The sequence below is a fragment of the Melanotaenia boesemani genome, chromosome 7 (assembly GCF_017639745.1).
Source record: "Melanotaenia boesemani isolate fMelBoe1 chromosome 7, fMelBoe1.pri, whole genome shotgun sequence".
Taxonomy (NCBI): Eukaryota; Metazoa; Chordata; class Actinopteri; order Atheriniformes; family Melanotaeniidae; genus Melanotaenia; species Melanotaenia boesemani.
The window spans coordinates 19,088,421-19,103,603 of record NC_055688.1 but is presented as its reverse complement, the minus strand read 5'-3'; the positions used below and the strand labels follow the sequence as shown (position 1 = coordinate 19,103,603).

Here is a 15,183-nt window from a genome sequence, read left to right as displayed (position 1 = left end):
AGCCATGCAGCTCATGAAAAATTCCTTCTCTTCTCTTGCATACAGACAGATAGCAACATCAAGTGTCTCAAACACACCTCAGTCATGTATCGTGGAGTGTGAAGCATCTGCTTTGGGGGTTGGGGTGTTATCTGTGTTAGGTTTAGTGCATTGCCACAGGGGGGTTCCCAACAGTTGTAATTAAAAGTGCCACTGCTGGGACAGTTTTAAAGTTAAGATGCAGGTTTCTTTCCTGCTCTGTAGTGAAGTCTACCCTGAACAACGGTGAAACACATTCTAATCACATTAACAAAGTTTAGACCATCACAGGATTTGGATTCAAAGTCTATTAATTTCCTTGAAACCAACGCATCAGCAAAGCATTTTAATTTACTTCACAATTAGAAGAGCTTCATTTCATTAACAGCTAAATTTAAAGGAAAAACAACAGTAAAAAAAAAAAAAAAAAAAAAAAAAATCTACTTTCTCTGCCACCGCCTGCCTCATCAGTTTCCTTCATGACTTTTCCTTCATGACTTCTCGGGCCCTGCAGCTAAACTAATTCCTTCAGTAATTCCCTGCTTTGGCTTCCACAAAAACATGTTTTAAGTGCTGTTGTTGTAGCTGTTATATAGTTTTATTTTTTCCTGCTGCTGAAGAGCACAAGTGAAAATGAGGAGAGGTATAGTGCTTTGTTGCCCTTTCACACAGAGTCCTCTGAGACTAGACTTGACAGCAACATAGAAAAAAAAAAAAAGCAAGGGGAAGTATTTGTAGGATGTGAGATAAAAAAAAAAAAAAAAAAAAAGAGAAAAGCAGTGAGAGGAAGAGGAAATGTAAGAAAACGACAGAAGACAAAAAAAAAATCATAGAACTCAACATATTCTCTTTTTTATTAATTTTTTAGGTGTCTGCAAAAGAAAGTGAGCGACTCAGCAGAGGTGCTCAATGGCCCAGGTGCTTTTGATTAGAGCTGTACTAATGGAGCGTGGAGTGTATTTTAATAGCATCATGATCAGACCCTGCCATGTGTTTGAGGGGTTCCGATGAGGACAAGTCCATGGAGACAGCTGATGGTGAGATGAACTATTTGTGTAGTCCTGCTTGCACCAAATGTAGCCGTCATGGCAAAATATTCTTTATGTGAACGACACTGTGCCTGGTTTGGTCCACTGCACAACATTAGATTTTTTTACATGCTTGAATCAGAGCAAACGGAGTTTCAAAGCATCCTGAAAAGTATGCTTTTCTTCAACAGCAGGAAAAAAACACTGCAGTGTTGTAAGTAATGTGCTGCAGAATAATGACATAGTGTGTGCGTGCTTAATTACTCACCTGAAGCTGCTGGGCCTCGTGGTTCTCCAGTCCTTCCACGATTGGAGCAAACCTCTCTTTATTGTTTCTCTCTGCAGCGATTGTCATGGCAGCCAGAATCTTATCCAGGCTGCAAGAAAACAGGGAACCGGGAGCAGGCAAACACAAAAGTCAACAAACACTTTTATCACATCACTGACAGGACATTTACTCACAATTTTCAGCTCAAACACCATGTATCTTATCTTCCCCTTGTGTGTTAGTATGAACATTTGCTCAGTCAGTCTTTGGTCACTCTTACAAATTCTCCTGCTTTCTATCTCTTTGTTTGGAATCAGGTCCATTATTGCAGAGGTATCCAATTTTGACTTCTTTTTTTTCTGTTACTAAAGTGAGGCTGGACAAAAACAGGCTTTTTTTTGCTGCAAATGTGTCTAGTTGTCAAATTGACTGTTAAGGTGCAGATTATTGTAGCTGGACTTATGTTCGAATACACCTATTGAGAAGGTAAGCACATTAGAGTACTTAGAACAGCTCAAGGCAGCTAAGCTTAAAAGGCTATTTGAGAATTGCAGCCTCTTAGTAGAAAATGAAAAAAAATCAGAGATATAAACACAAACATGACCACAAAAACTTGGTGAGAAGTGAATTAGAATATATCTGCATTATAAATGAAATATGCAACTCCTGTCCTCATCAAATTTAGAAATTCCTGTTTAAATGTGTTATAACACGTGCCTCACATACTCGCTACAAGCTCTTTTTATTAATTTGCAGGAACACACTTTCATGATGGTAAAATTAGGTGAAATCATAAGTCTGGCTAAAAGAAGTGCATATGCAGAACAAGTCCAATGCAGAGGTGAATAGAAGGAAATTGCTCTGTGACAGACATTACAAAGTCTCAGGCAAATATGGGGAACTGCACACTGAGTAGCTTTAAAGCCAGTTCAGACAACGCTACAAAACAGGCAAGATAGACCTGCTTAACTTGTCGTGTTCTCTTTTGAAGCTGTCAGCCAAAGTGGGTGCTGAACATGAGTCAGAGTCACAACATGGGTTGACAGAGAACTTTCTGAGCGGAAAAAAAAAAAAAAAAGTGACACCTCAGCTCCTTTGGCTGTCATTTCCACAGGATCCGGACATTTTAAGGTGAGACTATGATCATGGCAAAAATCTCAGTGTTTACTTTGATCTATTTGTGGATTCTCTGAGTGACAACAGTAAGAGACAAACACAATGATACTATCTAAACTTGGTATGTGCTTAATATAGTGAGTGTGTGTGTGTTTTTCTGCATAGTTTTAGAGTTATATGATTGTAATTAATAGGGATTATATATCATAATAATATATAATTATATTATAATTATAATGGTTGTATGTCTACCTGCAAAATGCATAATTACATTGAGTGTCTGTATTAATTTCAAAGCATATTTAATCAACCTAATGTTATTGGTTGTCTGCATTTTGACCTTTCTGCAGTGGATTCTGGTGGGACAAAAGGCCCAACAAGAGACACACACATATGCAATGCTATGGAATTTTATTGATCAACAGATGCCACAATTGGATGTTTCACACAAAACCGGAGGATTAGCTGTTCCTGAAAGGGAACATTATTGGTTTGAAAATGGGATGTTTGAGGCAACTTAAGAGAAAATGGATCTGAGGAACGCTCCTTACCCACAAGTCTGCCAGTGGAGCGAGTCACGATCCGATCACCTCAAACCAAACTGCATCTTATCACCTAAGGAACCAACGAACCCCTCCAAACTGGCAACAGCATGAGCTTTTCATTTCAGGTTTTCTTCCACAATTTGTTGACAGTGATGTTTGCCAGACCACTTTGCCTTCCTGGCGCCATCTTCTCACAAAAACTTGTCTCCTCAACTATAATTTCAGATGTGCTATAACATACTGAAAAAAGGTTTTCAATATTCTTATAAATGTTTGTTGATTTGCTTATGTAGCGTATCTTATCCTTTTGCCAGACTTTATGGTTTTGCTTTGTTTCATCCTGTCTGAATGACTGATCAGGGTTCCTCCCTGCTAATGGTTTCAACATGGAACTTACAGATGTGTTGACAAATGTCTAAATCTTACATTCCAAGACAAAGGAATGAATGCAAGCTCCTTCAGGGAATACCACATACGATTATTTGTTTTACCTGTCAATAGACACCTGTTAGTAGCAGTTGCTGAAGATTTGTCTGATATCTTAAAGAAGCCTGACAATTAAGAGAACATGTTTTTCAGCAAAAATAGCAGATGTCAAAAATCTGTTTTATAAAATTTCTTGATATTCTGCAGTTAAAAACTCTTTTAAAAACTATGCACACTAAGGGTCAGAACTACAAGCACACAGGCTTATTGGTGGTCAGAGATATAAGACACATTGCTGAACTCAGCTTCTCCAACAGAATATGTGGGTTTGTTTATTTCCTCTACTGCATACAGACTTGACTTTGAAGTGCTATTGTTATTCTAGTCTAGTCCTGTGGGAAACAATAAAAAAACACTCCCTTAACTCCAATTTATAAGCTGTCAGCCAGGCTGTGTCCGTGCCCAACTATACCGACTAGTTCAACACATTAAATAGACTAAGCTGCATTGTACCATGTGGTTTCTACAGTCTGTGGTCAGCTGTAGATGCAGCATATGCTCACAGTGGAGAAACATGCAGCATGTGCATGACGTGTAGTCTCTATAAGAATATGTGCCACCCAGTGCAGAAACATTTATGCTACAGTGCCACTCTTTCTGCCTCTGAAACATTGGTGTCATTGAGCATATCAGATGTGAACCAGGACTTTTCTTGTTTTCCCCACTTTTTTCATGTTTCTTTTTATTCACACAGGATTTTCAAATAATGCAGCTCTGCTTCTGCATCAGCTCGGACTTACTAAGAAATTTAAAGAAACATGTTCTTCCTCAGCTGTGAATGCTAATACATAACAATGGTTAGTTTCCAAACACCTAAGTACAAGGCAATCCTTCTTACAGATTACATTAGATTTGACTGACACACATACATAGGTGTTGGTGTGATACTGGATCAGCTGGCATTTTCCCCAATAAGCAAACTCCAGAAAACATGCAGTCAGTTCCTAAACATCTGTGACTTTCATTTATACATATTAGGGATGGCCAATTAAAACTGATAGTCAATTAGTTGTCATCACAGCATCATCAAAAACTGTCCGAACTTTAGATCCCTTTAATGAAATTTAATCAGCATCCTTTTTATTTGAAATGATTTGAAGCACGGACCCTTCAACTAAGATAGTGTTATTATCTTATGTCAGACTCTTTGGGAATGAGTAGGTGTCTTTTAATAGAATATCTGCACATGTCTGACGTCTGAGAGTGTGACGTAAATTCAGCTAAACTAAGTTAAACTTACATGTTCTCCTCTCCAATAATGCAGATAGCTGAGAGAATTTTGACAATCTCTGTCATCATGTTGGTCTGTTTAGGGTCGATCGCTCGTGTCAGCAGCAACAAGCTCCGCTCATCTCCCAAGATCCTTTGCAGTCCATACTGTGAGACAAGGAAGAGATGACGTAGAACACAGAAAAGGTCCGTTGGGTATAAATTAATGAGAGCATTAGCATTCATAGAGAATTTTTACACCATGTAGGAAAATGAATTACATAAAAAAACCTCTATTGTGCATAAGTTAAAGTTAGCCTTAATCTTCTTTTAAGGAGGGACAAAGAGGCCATGGGAAAAAATGGAGACGATGATGAATTAATTCAATTCAGGACAGGACTACAGGGACAAATACTTATAGTCTCCTGTACCTTTTAGTCTCCCCACAATTGAAGTACTGGGTTGAGATGACCACGTGTGGGGATTAACTCTACGAGCGGAAATATCAATGGCTCATCTATCCTTGAAATGTGTGCCACTTTTGAGAAATGAGCCAGCCCTTCCCAAAAAAGGATAATTAAAAGATCTGAGACTGTAGGCTTAAAATGGTAAAATTAGCTTCACTTTTCTTATTCATTATCCCAGGCTTCTCAGCAGCCGAATTCAAATCAGGTCTGGAATCCATACCACCTGAGCTAATATAATCCATTAATCCTAAAATATTCAATCAAACCATATTAAGCCTTGCCCTTGTCATTTTAATGTATTTATTTGTATATTAAATTTAACCCAATTAAGCTTTTAAAGAAATAACTAATTTTGAATGATCTCCGAGACATTTAAGTTTAGGCTCTGAGCAATTTCTGTTCATGCAAGTAAACTGGCATCAAATGAAATCTAAGGCACCATTTAGGCCGATCCACTCTTCACTATTGATTAATACAAACCTTGTTGTTCATGAAAGCCTTCAAGCACTGGATTAGTTTGTGCTGGTTCCGTTTATCAATATTTTCTTGCCTGGGAAAGAAAAAGGATAAAAAAAGGAGAATTTGGTTGTATTGTAATAACAGGAAAAGGACCTGGTGTTACAAAATAACAGAGCAATGGGATGTAAGAAGCGTCAACTCACTGTTTCTTTTCCAGCAGCTTCTCCAGAGCATCAAGAAGGAGGCCAAGACCCTCATGACCAAAGTTGTTAACCCAACTGGAAAAAGACAAATAAAAGAGAAAAAAATTATTTCCAGTCTATACTATTACACTGTTGAGTCACTGTAAGTCATGGGGGTTCAAATAAGAAAGCAAGCATGAATAATAGTAAGATAGCCTCACAAAGGAGTCAGTCATTCAGACAAACCAGCAGAAGTTCAACGCTGAACTCAATACTTTTTTTTTTATTCTTAACAGAGAGCACTGCAACTCAACCACCCTGCCCTCTCCTTGATACCGAACAAAGTCTGAATCAGTTTGACTTTAAACTGCAACCATTTACACATAAATGAACACCCATCCATCTTAACCAGCACTGTCATCACCAAGCAGTTAGCATCCAGCTCACCCCCCCCCCCCCCCCCCCCGCTACGTTACTGTGCCAAAAGATTAAGCAATGCAAGTAAGATAACGCTGTAATCGATAATGGATTGTGAGAGATAATTGGCTATAAACCATAGCATATCAGGAGACGGCAAATGATCCAGTGCAGATGAGCCTGTTTGTCTAAGCTGGGAGAGACACGGGAGGTGGGGAGTAGGAGGGACAGAGTGGTCACAGCCAGATTATGTTATTAGCATTACTTGTTTTCAGGCCCCTAACTGTCAATGACGCAGAATGCATGAAGCAATTTTCCAGCATTAACGGGGCATAAGTCAATTATTTATCCCGCCTTTTTGACAATAATTTGAAATAATAATGGTTTGAGTACGAAAGCCGTTTGTATTGATTCAGTGAGTCGGAATAGACCCTCAATTAGGGATGAGATGCATTTGCCTGAGGAAGCAAGCAAAGTTGAGGTATTTCTTTAATCTGTGACTAAATTAGAACTCACCAACAACTCCTTACTTGCCATTGCTCAAATTTCCCCCGTAGACAAGCAGAGCCAATTTATAAGTTGTTAGTTTAGATTGTGGTATATAATGATGATCTGTTTGCTTAATAAAAACAAAACGCCATAATATTCACAAACGTCTTATAAATAGGGCTTCACCGAGACTCTTCCAATTCGATTGTTTCCTTTGACATGGGCAGGGAAAAGAAGACAGAACAAACTGTACCAGTTTACTGTAGAAATAATAATGCAGCTGGATTTCTGTGATAAAAAAGTGGGACAACAAAGAAGAAAAGAAGTCGGCATGGATGAGGGAGCACAATTCAGTCCAGTCATTTTTACGCTCCTTAGTAACGCTGGAAATGTCACTCTTTGGAAAGCAGGAAATAGGGCCAATATTTGTGAAAAGAAACTGTTTATTACACAGTCTAACTGTACTAAAGGCTACAGATTAAAAGTTGTTATCACAGAACACTATAATAGTATATGCTGACTACACAGCAAGCTTCAGTAATATTCTAACAATTTCAATTAATTTGTTTTTCATAAACTACAGAAAAGGTTTATTTTGACTGTAGTTTGGTACCACATGAGAAAAAAAACCCGGTACCTAGTCCATGCTGTAATTCTCAGCTTTAAGTTTCTTTTCTGTGTATTTCTGTTAGACTGAAAAAGAAAAGACATGTAAAAAAAAAAAGAAGTAGAGGGACAGGGATTTTTTTTTTTTTTTTTTTGCAGTATGCTTTTCTTATAAAATGTAAGTCTTGCTTCAGGTTGCAACACAACGCAGCACTCCTCAAGGTTTTTAATGCACTAAATGTTTCTACATCTCAGAGTGCCTACCATTTGTTTGTCCTCTCCCACATGCCTTTAGGTCTTCTGCAGTTTGTCCTTTGTGTGTCCTAAACTTACACCAAACACGCCGCTTCAGTAACATTTGTAGCATCTTGTATACAAATACAGATTCACCTACCTCCCCCAGAATATTTTTGGATTGTCTAAGATACAGTTTTTTGTCTGTATCTAATTTTTTTTTTAGTGTGTATTTAACTTTAAGGTGAGAGATACCAAAAGAAAGTTTCTCCTGTGAATGCGTAATGACAATAAAGACTTCTTGAATCTTGATTAATTCTGAATGTATGAATGCTCCCTCTCAGCTCTTTTGAAGAACTGCCTCCATAGACAGCATACTATTACAAATACTAATAAAAAAAAATTAAAATAACAATACTCTCCCTCATAATAGTATTATGTATTCCAAAAAAATGAGCCACATCAATACAGTTGAGGAGCTATATAAGTGGGTTTTTCAGTCACACAGGCCTCTCGTTTTTAGGTAACTGAGGAAAAAAACACATAATGTAAATGTGATGAAAACCCATGTTTGTTCATATATGAGGTCTTTTAAAACATTCAAATAAGATGAAATGAAATAGTTTCATTATCAGTCTTTTCTTCTAATGAGGGCATATATCCAAGGATTTCATTAACTTGCAGAGAACTTGTTCATATAATATTGATGGCTTTAATTCTTTTGTTAAGTGCTGCAATCATGTACATTCTGCAGGCAAGTGAAAAAATGATAGTTGGTCAGAGGGAAGAAATTTATATATATATATATATATATATATATATTAGTGACTTTTCTCTGAAACTTCCATGACAAATTATGATTCCAAGCAGACCAGTATGTGAATCGTAACGGATCGTACTTTCAGTGGATTTTAAATAATATTTTAAATATAAAACTGTGACAATCATCACCATACACATTTACACCGTGATGACAATATCTGTCAATATATCTGTCAAACTGTATGCTTTCACTTAACTAAATAAAAAAACACTACTAAAAAAATACTTGATACTATTGTAAAACGAGGGGGGGGGGGGGGAATCACAGGAAACAACAAAAATACCAATCCAAACAACACAACAAAATATTATTAATAAATATAAGAAAAGACATTAACAATGTCAAATGAAGCTCTATTAGTTTGTGCAGAGATACAGTCTTCATGCAGCCTCAGTCAGTGTTGTCAGATAGTTTGCTCATTGTGCTGCAAAAAAAAAAAAAAAAAAAAACTTCAATCAAGTAAACAACAGAAACAATAGAAACAAACTAATTAATATGATCTACTTCTATAAAATGAATGAATTAATTACAAAAAGACGTTTTACAAGATTAACGTTTTAAATGCTTTTGTCTACAGTCTACATTACAAGGAATCAATATCTGTCTGTAAGTAAGGGTGTGATCAGTCAGTAGCAGCTTCGCGCAATTCACTTTCAGGTTGATCATAGACCAAAAGAAAACATCTGCTCATCATCCTGCAGCTCAGAGCTGCACTCTATTGCGCGAGGACGAGCCAACAAATATTTCTGTAAAGTTGATATTGGCAATATGCTGAGGAACAGAAAACAGCACGTGTCATGCAACCCAGTTTGTATTGGATGGCACAGTCAGAGCTGAGGCACAGCTTGCCCGTGCCTCCACCGGGGTTTCTGCACTGGATTTGATCAGGAAAAACTCAAATTTGGCAATTTTTACTTAATAAACTGTCAAAAACGTGTTAGAGTCATACTGAAAATGCATTTTTAACACAGATCAGTGGAAAATATTAATATTTATCGTATGTTTTTTTCTTTATCATGACGCCTCCCCTGACACGCACATCACTGTTGCAAACAATAGTTTCCCCAGGGAGACAGGCATAGGGCTGCCCACTGCAGTGCCTGCTCAATGTGGGCTGAGGCGGCTGATCCTTTTCGCGAACCAGCAGACATTTAAGTATTTAAGTATTGATACCCATGCTAATTAATATCTAACTATATACTAAGTTATACTACAAGGGCTATTCTTCGGTGTGCGTTGTTTTTTTAAAGGGAATACAAGAGCTAACAGTGAGTAATGCACAGTATAAAGTTAAAAAGCAAAAAATTCTGAATAAAATGGTGAAAAATACATAAAGTGTGTTAAGAGTTGTACAAATATGAGCAAATAAAATGTTAGAAATTAACTCGGGCAAAATAGTGAATATCCGACTGTCTCACCTTCTGTTTGGCTGATTGCTAAGCTTGTGTTTAGAAGGTTTTGTGGGCAGTGAATTAAGTTTATAAACCAGTTTCAATACTTTACCAGAAATAGGTGAGGAGCTTCAAAGCTTCTGTCCAAGTAACATATGTCTCATACTGCATTACAGACCAAGCTATGCAACTGTCCCTCTGTGGGTTTACTGACCCATTGAGAGCTAAAGAATTCCAATTGAGGTCCAATGTACTGATGAAACAAATGGAGCTGAACAGCATAGCTTGAAACCAAGCACCACTGGTCTCTGCTTAGTGATTCACCATTCAAAATGTGGGACTACATTACACTATGATCAATTTAATAGAGTGCTGAAATGGCTAAAATACATAGGGCATATCATATGAATGAATAATAACTATTTATAAATATACCTTTGATTTATTTGATTAAAATAAACTAAAATAGACCAGTAACAACTTCAATACCACTTTTTTTCAGTACTGTTATGTTTGACTCATAAAAATACACATAGTATATGCAGTTACTTCAGAAAATAAGTAAACCCCATAGTTTGAAATTACTTTTATGTTTGAAATCATACCAACTAATCATGGTTACAGAAAAAAAATATGTTTTGTGGTAATTTTCATTCACAAAAAGTAAATATAGTTAGATTTACCACACCTTAAATTTCATAATATTAGAACACGGTCTCAGATTTTGTGCCAGTCTCCTCCTCATGAGAGTGATAGGTGGAACATGTGTTTTTTAAAGCTCTGACATACAAGCTCTGATGTCCTCATTGCTATTAAACTGTGCTTTGTCACACTGCCAAGATCTCAAGAGCTCTCTGAGGACCTTAAAAATAATCTTGAGAATGATGTTTATGACTATGGCAGGGAATTAACAAAGATTTAGAAATTATTTTAAATAAATCCTTCAATTCTAATAAAAATCATTTACAATTGTCTGATTTTATTATGCAACGGCCAATTTAAACCAGGACTGGCCACCTCAGCAAATCCAGCCTAAGAGGAAATAGCCTGATACGTACAAGAGTCTCAAGTCTACAAGAAATCCCTAAATGTGACAGAATTTGCACACATTTAACCTGAAAGTGAAGTATGCGAGGAAAACTAGCATTACAGAGAGAGAGAAAAAAAGAAAATAGTCAACAATAAAAATACAGACAAAGATCTGCCCTTGTAGTGACAGTGATCTCTGGAATGATGCCAGAGATGGTGCAAACCAAAAACCTTTTTTTTTTGTGTAGAGTCACCCCATTACTTTTGGAAAAAGCTTCAGGTTAAATGTTGCTAACAGTAAACAAGAGAAAGTTATATATAAACTAGGACTGTCAAAAATAACGCCTTAACGGTGGTAACAAATTTAGGTAAATAATTGCATTAATATTTATAAAGCAATTAATGCATGTGCGGCATGACAAGCCTCATACATCGCGATTTCGCTGTTATGACGGCAGGACGTGGAGAGGCGAGATGGGAAAGATGAGGTACACCCACACTTTTTCTGCATTCTTTAACCTGCATTTTACACCAACGTGTCTGCTCAAGAGGATCTCTGGTTGTCTCTGCTTCCTCCTTCTACTCTCGTGTTGTTCCGTGAATCATAACGGTTGTCTGTGATCAGCTGATCGGCTTTTCTCTTATGTTGTGTTTGTTTATGGTTCAGCTGAGAAGGAGAAAACTAGCACATCATGGTTCACACGTCACAAATTTATCCAAAAGTATTATTTTTGGCAAGACCCATTTTTAACGAAGTAGTTGGCTGGTGGTAGACAGGGTTTATACTTCAGACAAGCAGGGGCGAGTCTAGAAAAGTTCTGGTGGGTGGCCATGCAGGAGCACAGACCAGGAAAAGGGGGCACAAATGAGACCTTTTTTGGTGTAGATTTTATAAAATATTGAACTGATTATTACAACTAATGTTTATGTAAAAAAGTGAAGAAAAACCTGTAAAACAAACAGCCAATGATTTATTTTATCAACAGTTGTTTACTTTGGGTGATGCTGCTGTAGGACTTTTATCACTGCTGCACAAACTTACACTTCAAGGATAAAAGGAAAAATGTTTTTTTTAGCGAGATCATCAGTTTGATCAGAATTTCTTCATCAATGTTGGCTGTTAAACTTCAGTCGTCACACCTGGTAGTTTTATCATTGAAATTTTTTACCATGGAGACGGTTGGTGAGATGATGATATCGTTACTGGCGGGCAAAAACCTCCTATGTCCAAAATTCGTGATTTTTGTTTTCCTTCATAAATCAGTACTATTGGTCACCCTTTATGTCTGTCTGTTGTTTTACAAATATTTAAACAAAGATATATGAGTAAAACACAATACCAAGTTTGATGACATTATGTCCAGTTATTACAACACCACACAGCTTTTTTCATTTTTTGAAAAATGACCGTTTTGGAGATAGGTTTGCGCTCGACAGCAGCGATATATGAATTCAGAATTATGATCTAGAACAGGGTAGAGGTGATTTAGAACAACATATAGAACTACATTACATGCTGCATTTACTGACCATTGGATATCTGACGTCTACCCAAGAGAAGGTAAGTTAACAGTAAATATTTAAAAAGCATTGTCTCTTTCTGTTGATACAATACAAAAAAGGGGAAATTTCAGGCATGGCAGTTAATCATGATTCATTTGTAAGCTGTGATTAATCATGATTAATCAATTTAAAAGCTGTGATTAATCAGATTAAAAATTTTAATCATCTGACAGCCCTAATTTAAACCTTTTTTACTTTCATCTCAAAGATGCCATACGACACTGTTTTCCTCCCTTGGCTTACTTTGTTGTTAAAAAATTTTTTTCTGTTAAGCAAAAAATCTGCTTTTAGTTCCAGAGCTTTTGTGAAGAAAAAAAAAACAACTAATGTTTATAAGAGCCTCAGATGTGCTTTGAGCTTTTGTCTCATTTCAACATCTACCTTCTGGACTATAAACACAAAAAATACACTGATGAGGGAAAGACATCATGACCACCTTACATGCTGTGGGTCCTTTGGGTTCTTATAGCACAAGGCCACTGAGGGACTGACTCAACAAACACTTCTGAGGATGTCATGATATCTGGAACCAAGGTCTTGGAAAAAGATGGATTCACATTATCGTAGACCTGTTCCACTACATATTCTTAATAAATAACACACACTGATTTGTTCTTTCTTGGGAAGCTTGGAAATCCCACCAGTGCCCAGGTTGGCATTGGTGGGTCCAGTCATTCTACCATAATGTTTCAGCCCTTCTCAGAATCTGCCCATTTCCTGGCTACATGACCACAACTACTCCCAGAGCTTAACAGTTACTGCTGTTGTGAGATAAGAAATGTTACTTCACTCGTGAGTGGTGTGGATTTGGCTCATTGGTGTAGAATAGTTGTGGACAACAGAGTTAGACCTGTTGCTAGTGAACCAACAGACATCATAGGAAAACACCATCACATTTATCCACAGAGCTATCCTGCAAGCCTCTGTAACTGCCAGTTCAGTGTAACATAATATGAATAACTTTCTGATATACTGTTTGCACAAGCGGTGTAGGTAGTATGAAACTAATATTGTAGAAAGAGAAATGATTCCATCTAACTCCCTGGATGAAACATAATATGACAAATGTAGATGCACAACACACAAATGTACATTATAACTATAAAGTATCAGCCAGACAATCTAGTTTAAATCCTTTACAAAGTCCTCAAACTCTAACAGATATTGTTCTTTATTATATTGTTGGCCCTTGCTCATAAAATTATAAAAGAGTGAAATAAATTCCACCAAGTGCGGACATGTCAATGGATATGGAAGAACTGAAGTAAACTAAGAAGAAACTACTGAAATGTTCTGAAATGTTTTGTGCTTCAAGGATCTAAAGATGCAGGTAGAGTCAAAATAATTGATCTATGCCAGGGCTACTCAAGTTTGGTCCTACAAGCACCATGTTCCTGCGGGTTTTCAAAGTGCCCCTGCTCTAACACAACTGACTTAAACTAAATGGCTTCAACAGTCTACAAAGTTCTGCACAATTACTCAATAATTTGAGTCAGGTGTGTTGGATCGGGGATACATTGAAAACCTGCAGGACTGCTTCACTGAATTAAGGAGCCCTAATCTATGCTGTCCCTAAAAGAAAACAAGAAGCTGAAAAAATGTTCAGTGAGTGACTCTGGCATTGGTGGTGTACTCTATAAATGCTGTCACTCCATTTAGCTCAGCTAATAACACCCCAGGTCTCTGGCTCCTACTGGCTGACACAGTTCTTCAATGTAATTTATCACAAAAGAAAGCAGCTAATGGCTGCTTGTACTGTTTGAGAAAGTAGCTTCTCTGTGACTTATTTTTCATAACAACATCACAAAAAAAAAAAAAAAAAAAAAGTTTCACTGGGTTACAGGAAAGAAACAACTCAGAACCCACTGGGGTGGCAATGCTGCTTGATAATGGTAGCTGGTGTCAGCAATGTGCAAATGTGATTATGGGTGTAGCCAAGCAGGAACAGGAACTGGAGCAGCTCAGCACTCTAAAGGAGTACTTTAAACTTCTAGTGGATCTCTTGGTCCAGTAGTCACAGCTTGATTTCATAACCCAGCTTTAACACCGGCTGACAATCTGCAATATAAATGTGAAACTTTGGAGTCTATGTGTAAGTGGATTACCCCACATACACACACACCTGAACATTTTTATGCATTTTTCTTTTTTTAAAAACAATGTCAGGGCCTCAGTGAAGTTGGTATCTATCTTTTAAAGAGAAGTTTTCAATGGCATGAAGTCACCATTTTGTCTAATTACTTGTTGCTGGAACATTTTACAGCAGATGCATTGGACAGTGTTGGTGAGCACCTCCCTGGATGTATGAACGTGTTTGTGCTATTAACATTAGAACACCATCACAGCTTACCTAAATACAGAAGCTCAAGGTGATTTTGGTTGTTCAGGAAAGGTGAATTGTCTTACTTAACATTAAAGCAAAGAGACAGTAATTTGAACTGACTGTTTTAGCTTTATAGTCCTCATGCCTGCATGTTGTCATTGGCTGCTCTGCTTCAAGACTGCAACCCAAAAAACACCCAGAACAAAGAAAAATAAGAGGAAACAAAAGAAATACCTGCAAAGGGAAGTGACTCTGAAGACAAATACACCACCACATACTTGTAGTGGATCTAAACACATGACTGAGATGGATTACGCTGCTTAGAGTCTGTATGTTGTTGTTATTGTATGGATGCAGATTACATGGAATTCTGTGCTATGATCACACATAACACATAATATTTAAAACTAATATTTCTGGATTTTTTCTAAATCAATTTTGCCATCAATAAAACACATGCCAGTGATTTAGTCAAATTGTAAATTATCCACCATACCGCATACTCCATTTTGTTCCGACACCATATATTC

At 37.1% G+C, this 15,183-nt stretch overlaps 1 protein-coding gene across 7 annotated transcripts in view; it reads right to left on the bottom strand.

Annotated features, from left to right (window-relative positions):
- diaph2 (diaphanous-related formin 2) overlaps window positions 1–15,183 on the bottom strand; it is a 367,693-nt gene that overhangs the window by 247,849 nt on the left and 104,661 nt on the right. For all 7 annotated transcript variants that reach the window (XM_041989577.1, XM_041989581.1, XM_041989580.1 and 4 more), the window contains 4 exons: window positions 5,800–5,874; window positions 5,618–5,687; window positions 4,702–4,838; window positions 1,315–1,423 (listed from right to left, as the gene is read on the bottom strand). In XM_041989577.1, the coding sequence (XP_041845511.1) occupies window positions 1,315–1,423; window positions 4,702–4,838; window positions 5,618–5,687; window positions 5,800–5,874 (391 nt within the window). The remainder of the gene's footprint in view (window positions 1–1,314; window positions 1,424–4,701; window positions 4,839–5,617; window positions 5,688–5,799; window positions 5,875–15,183) is intronic.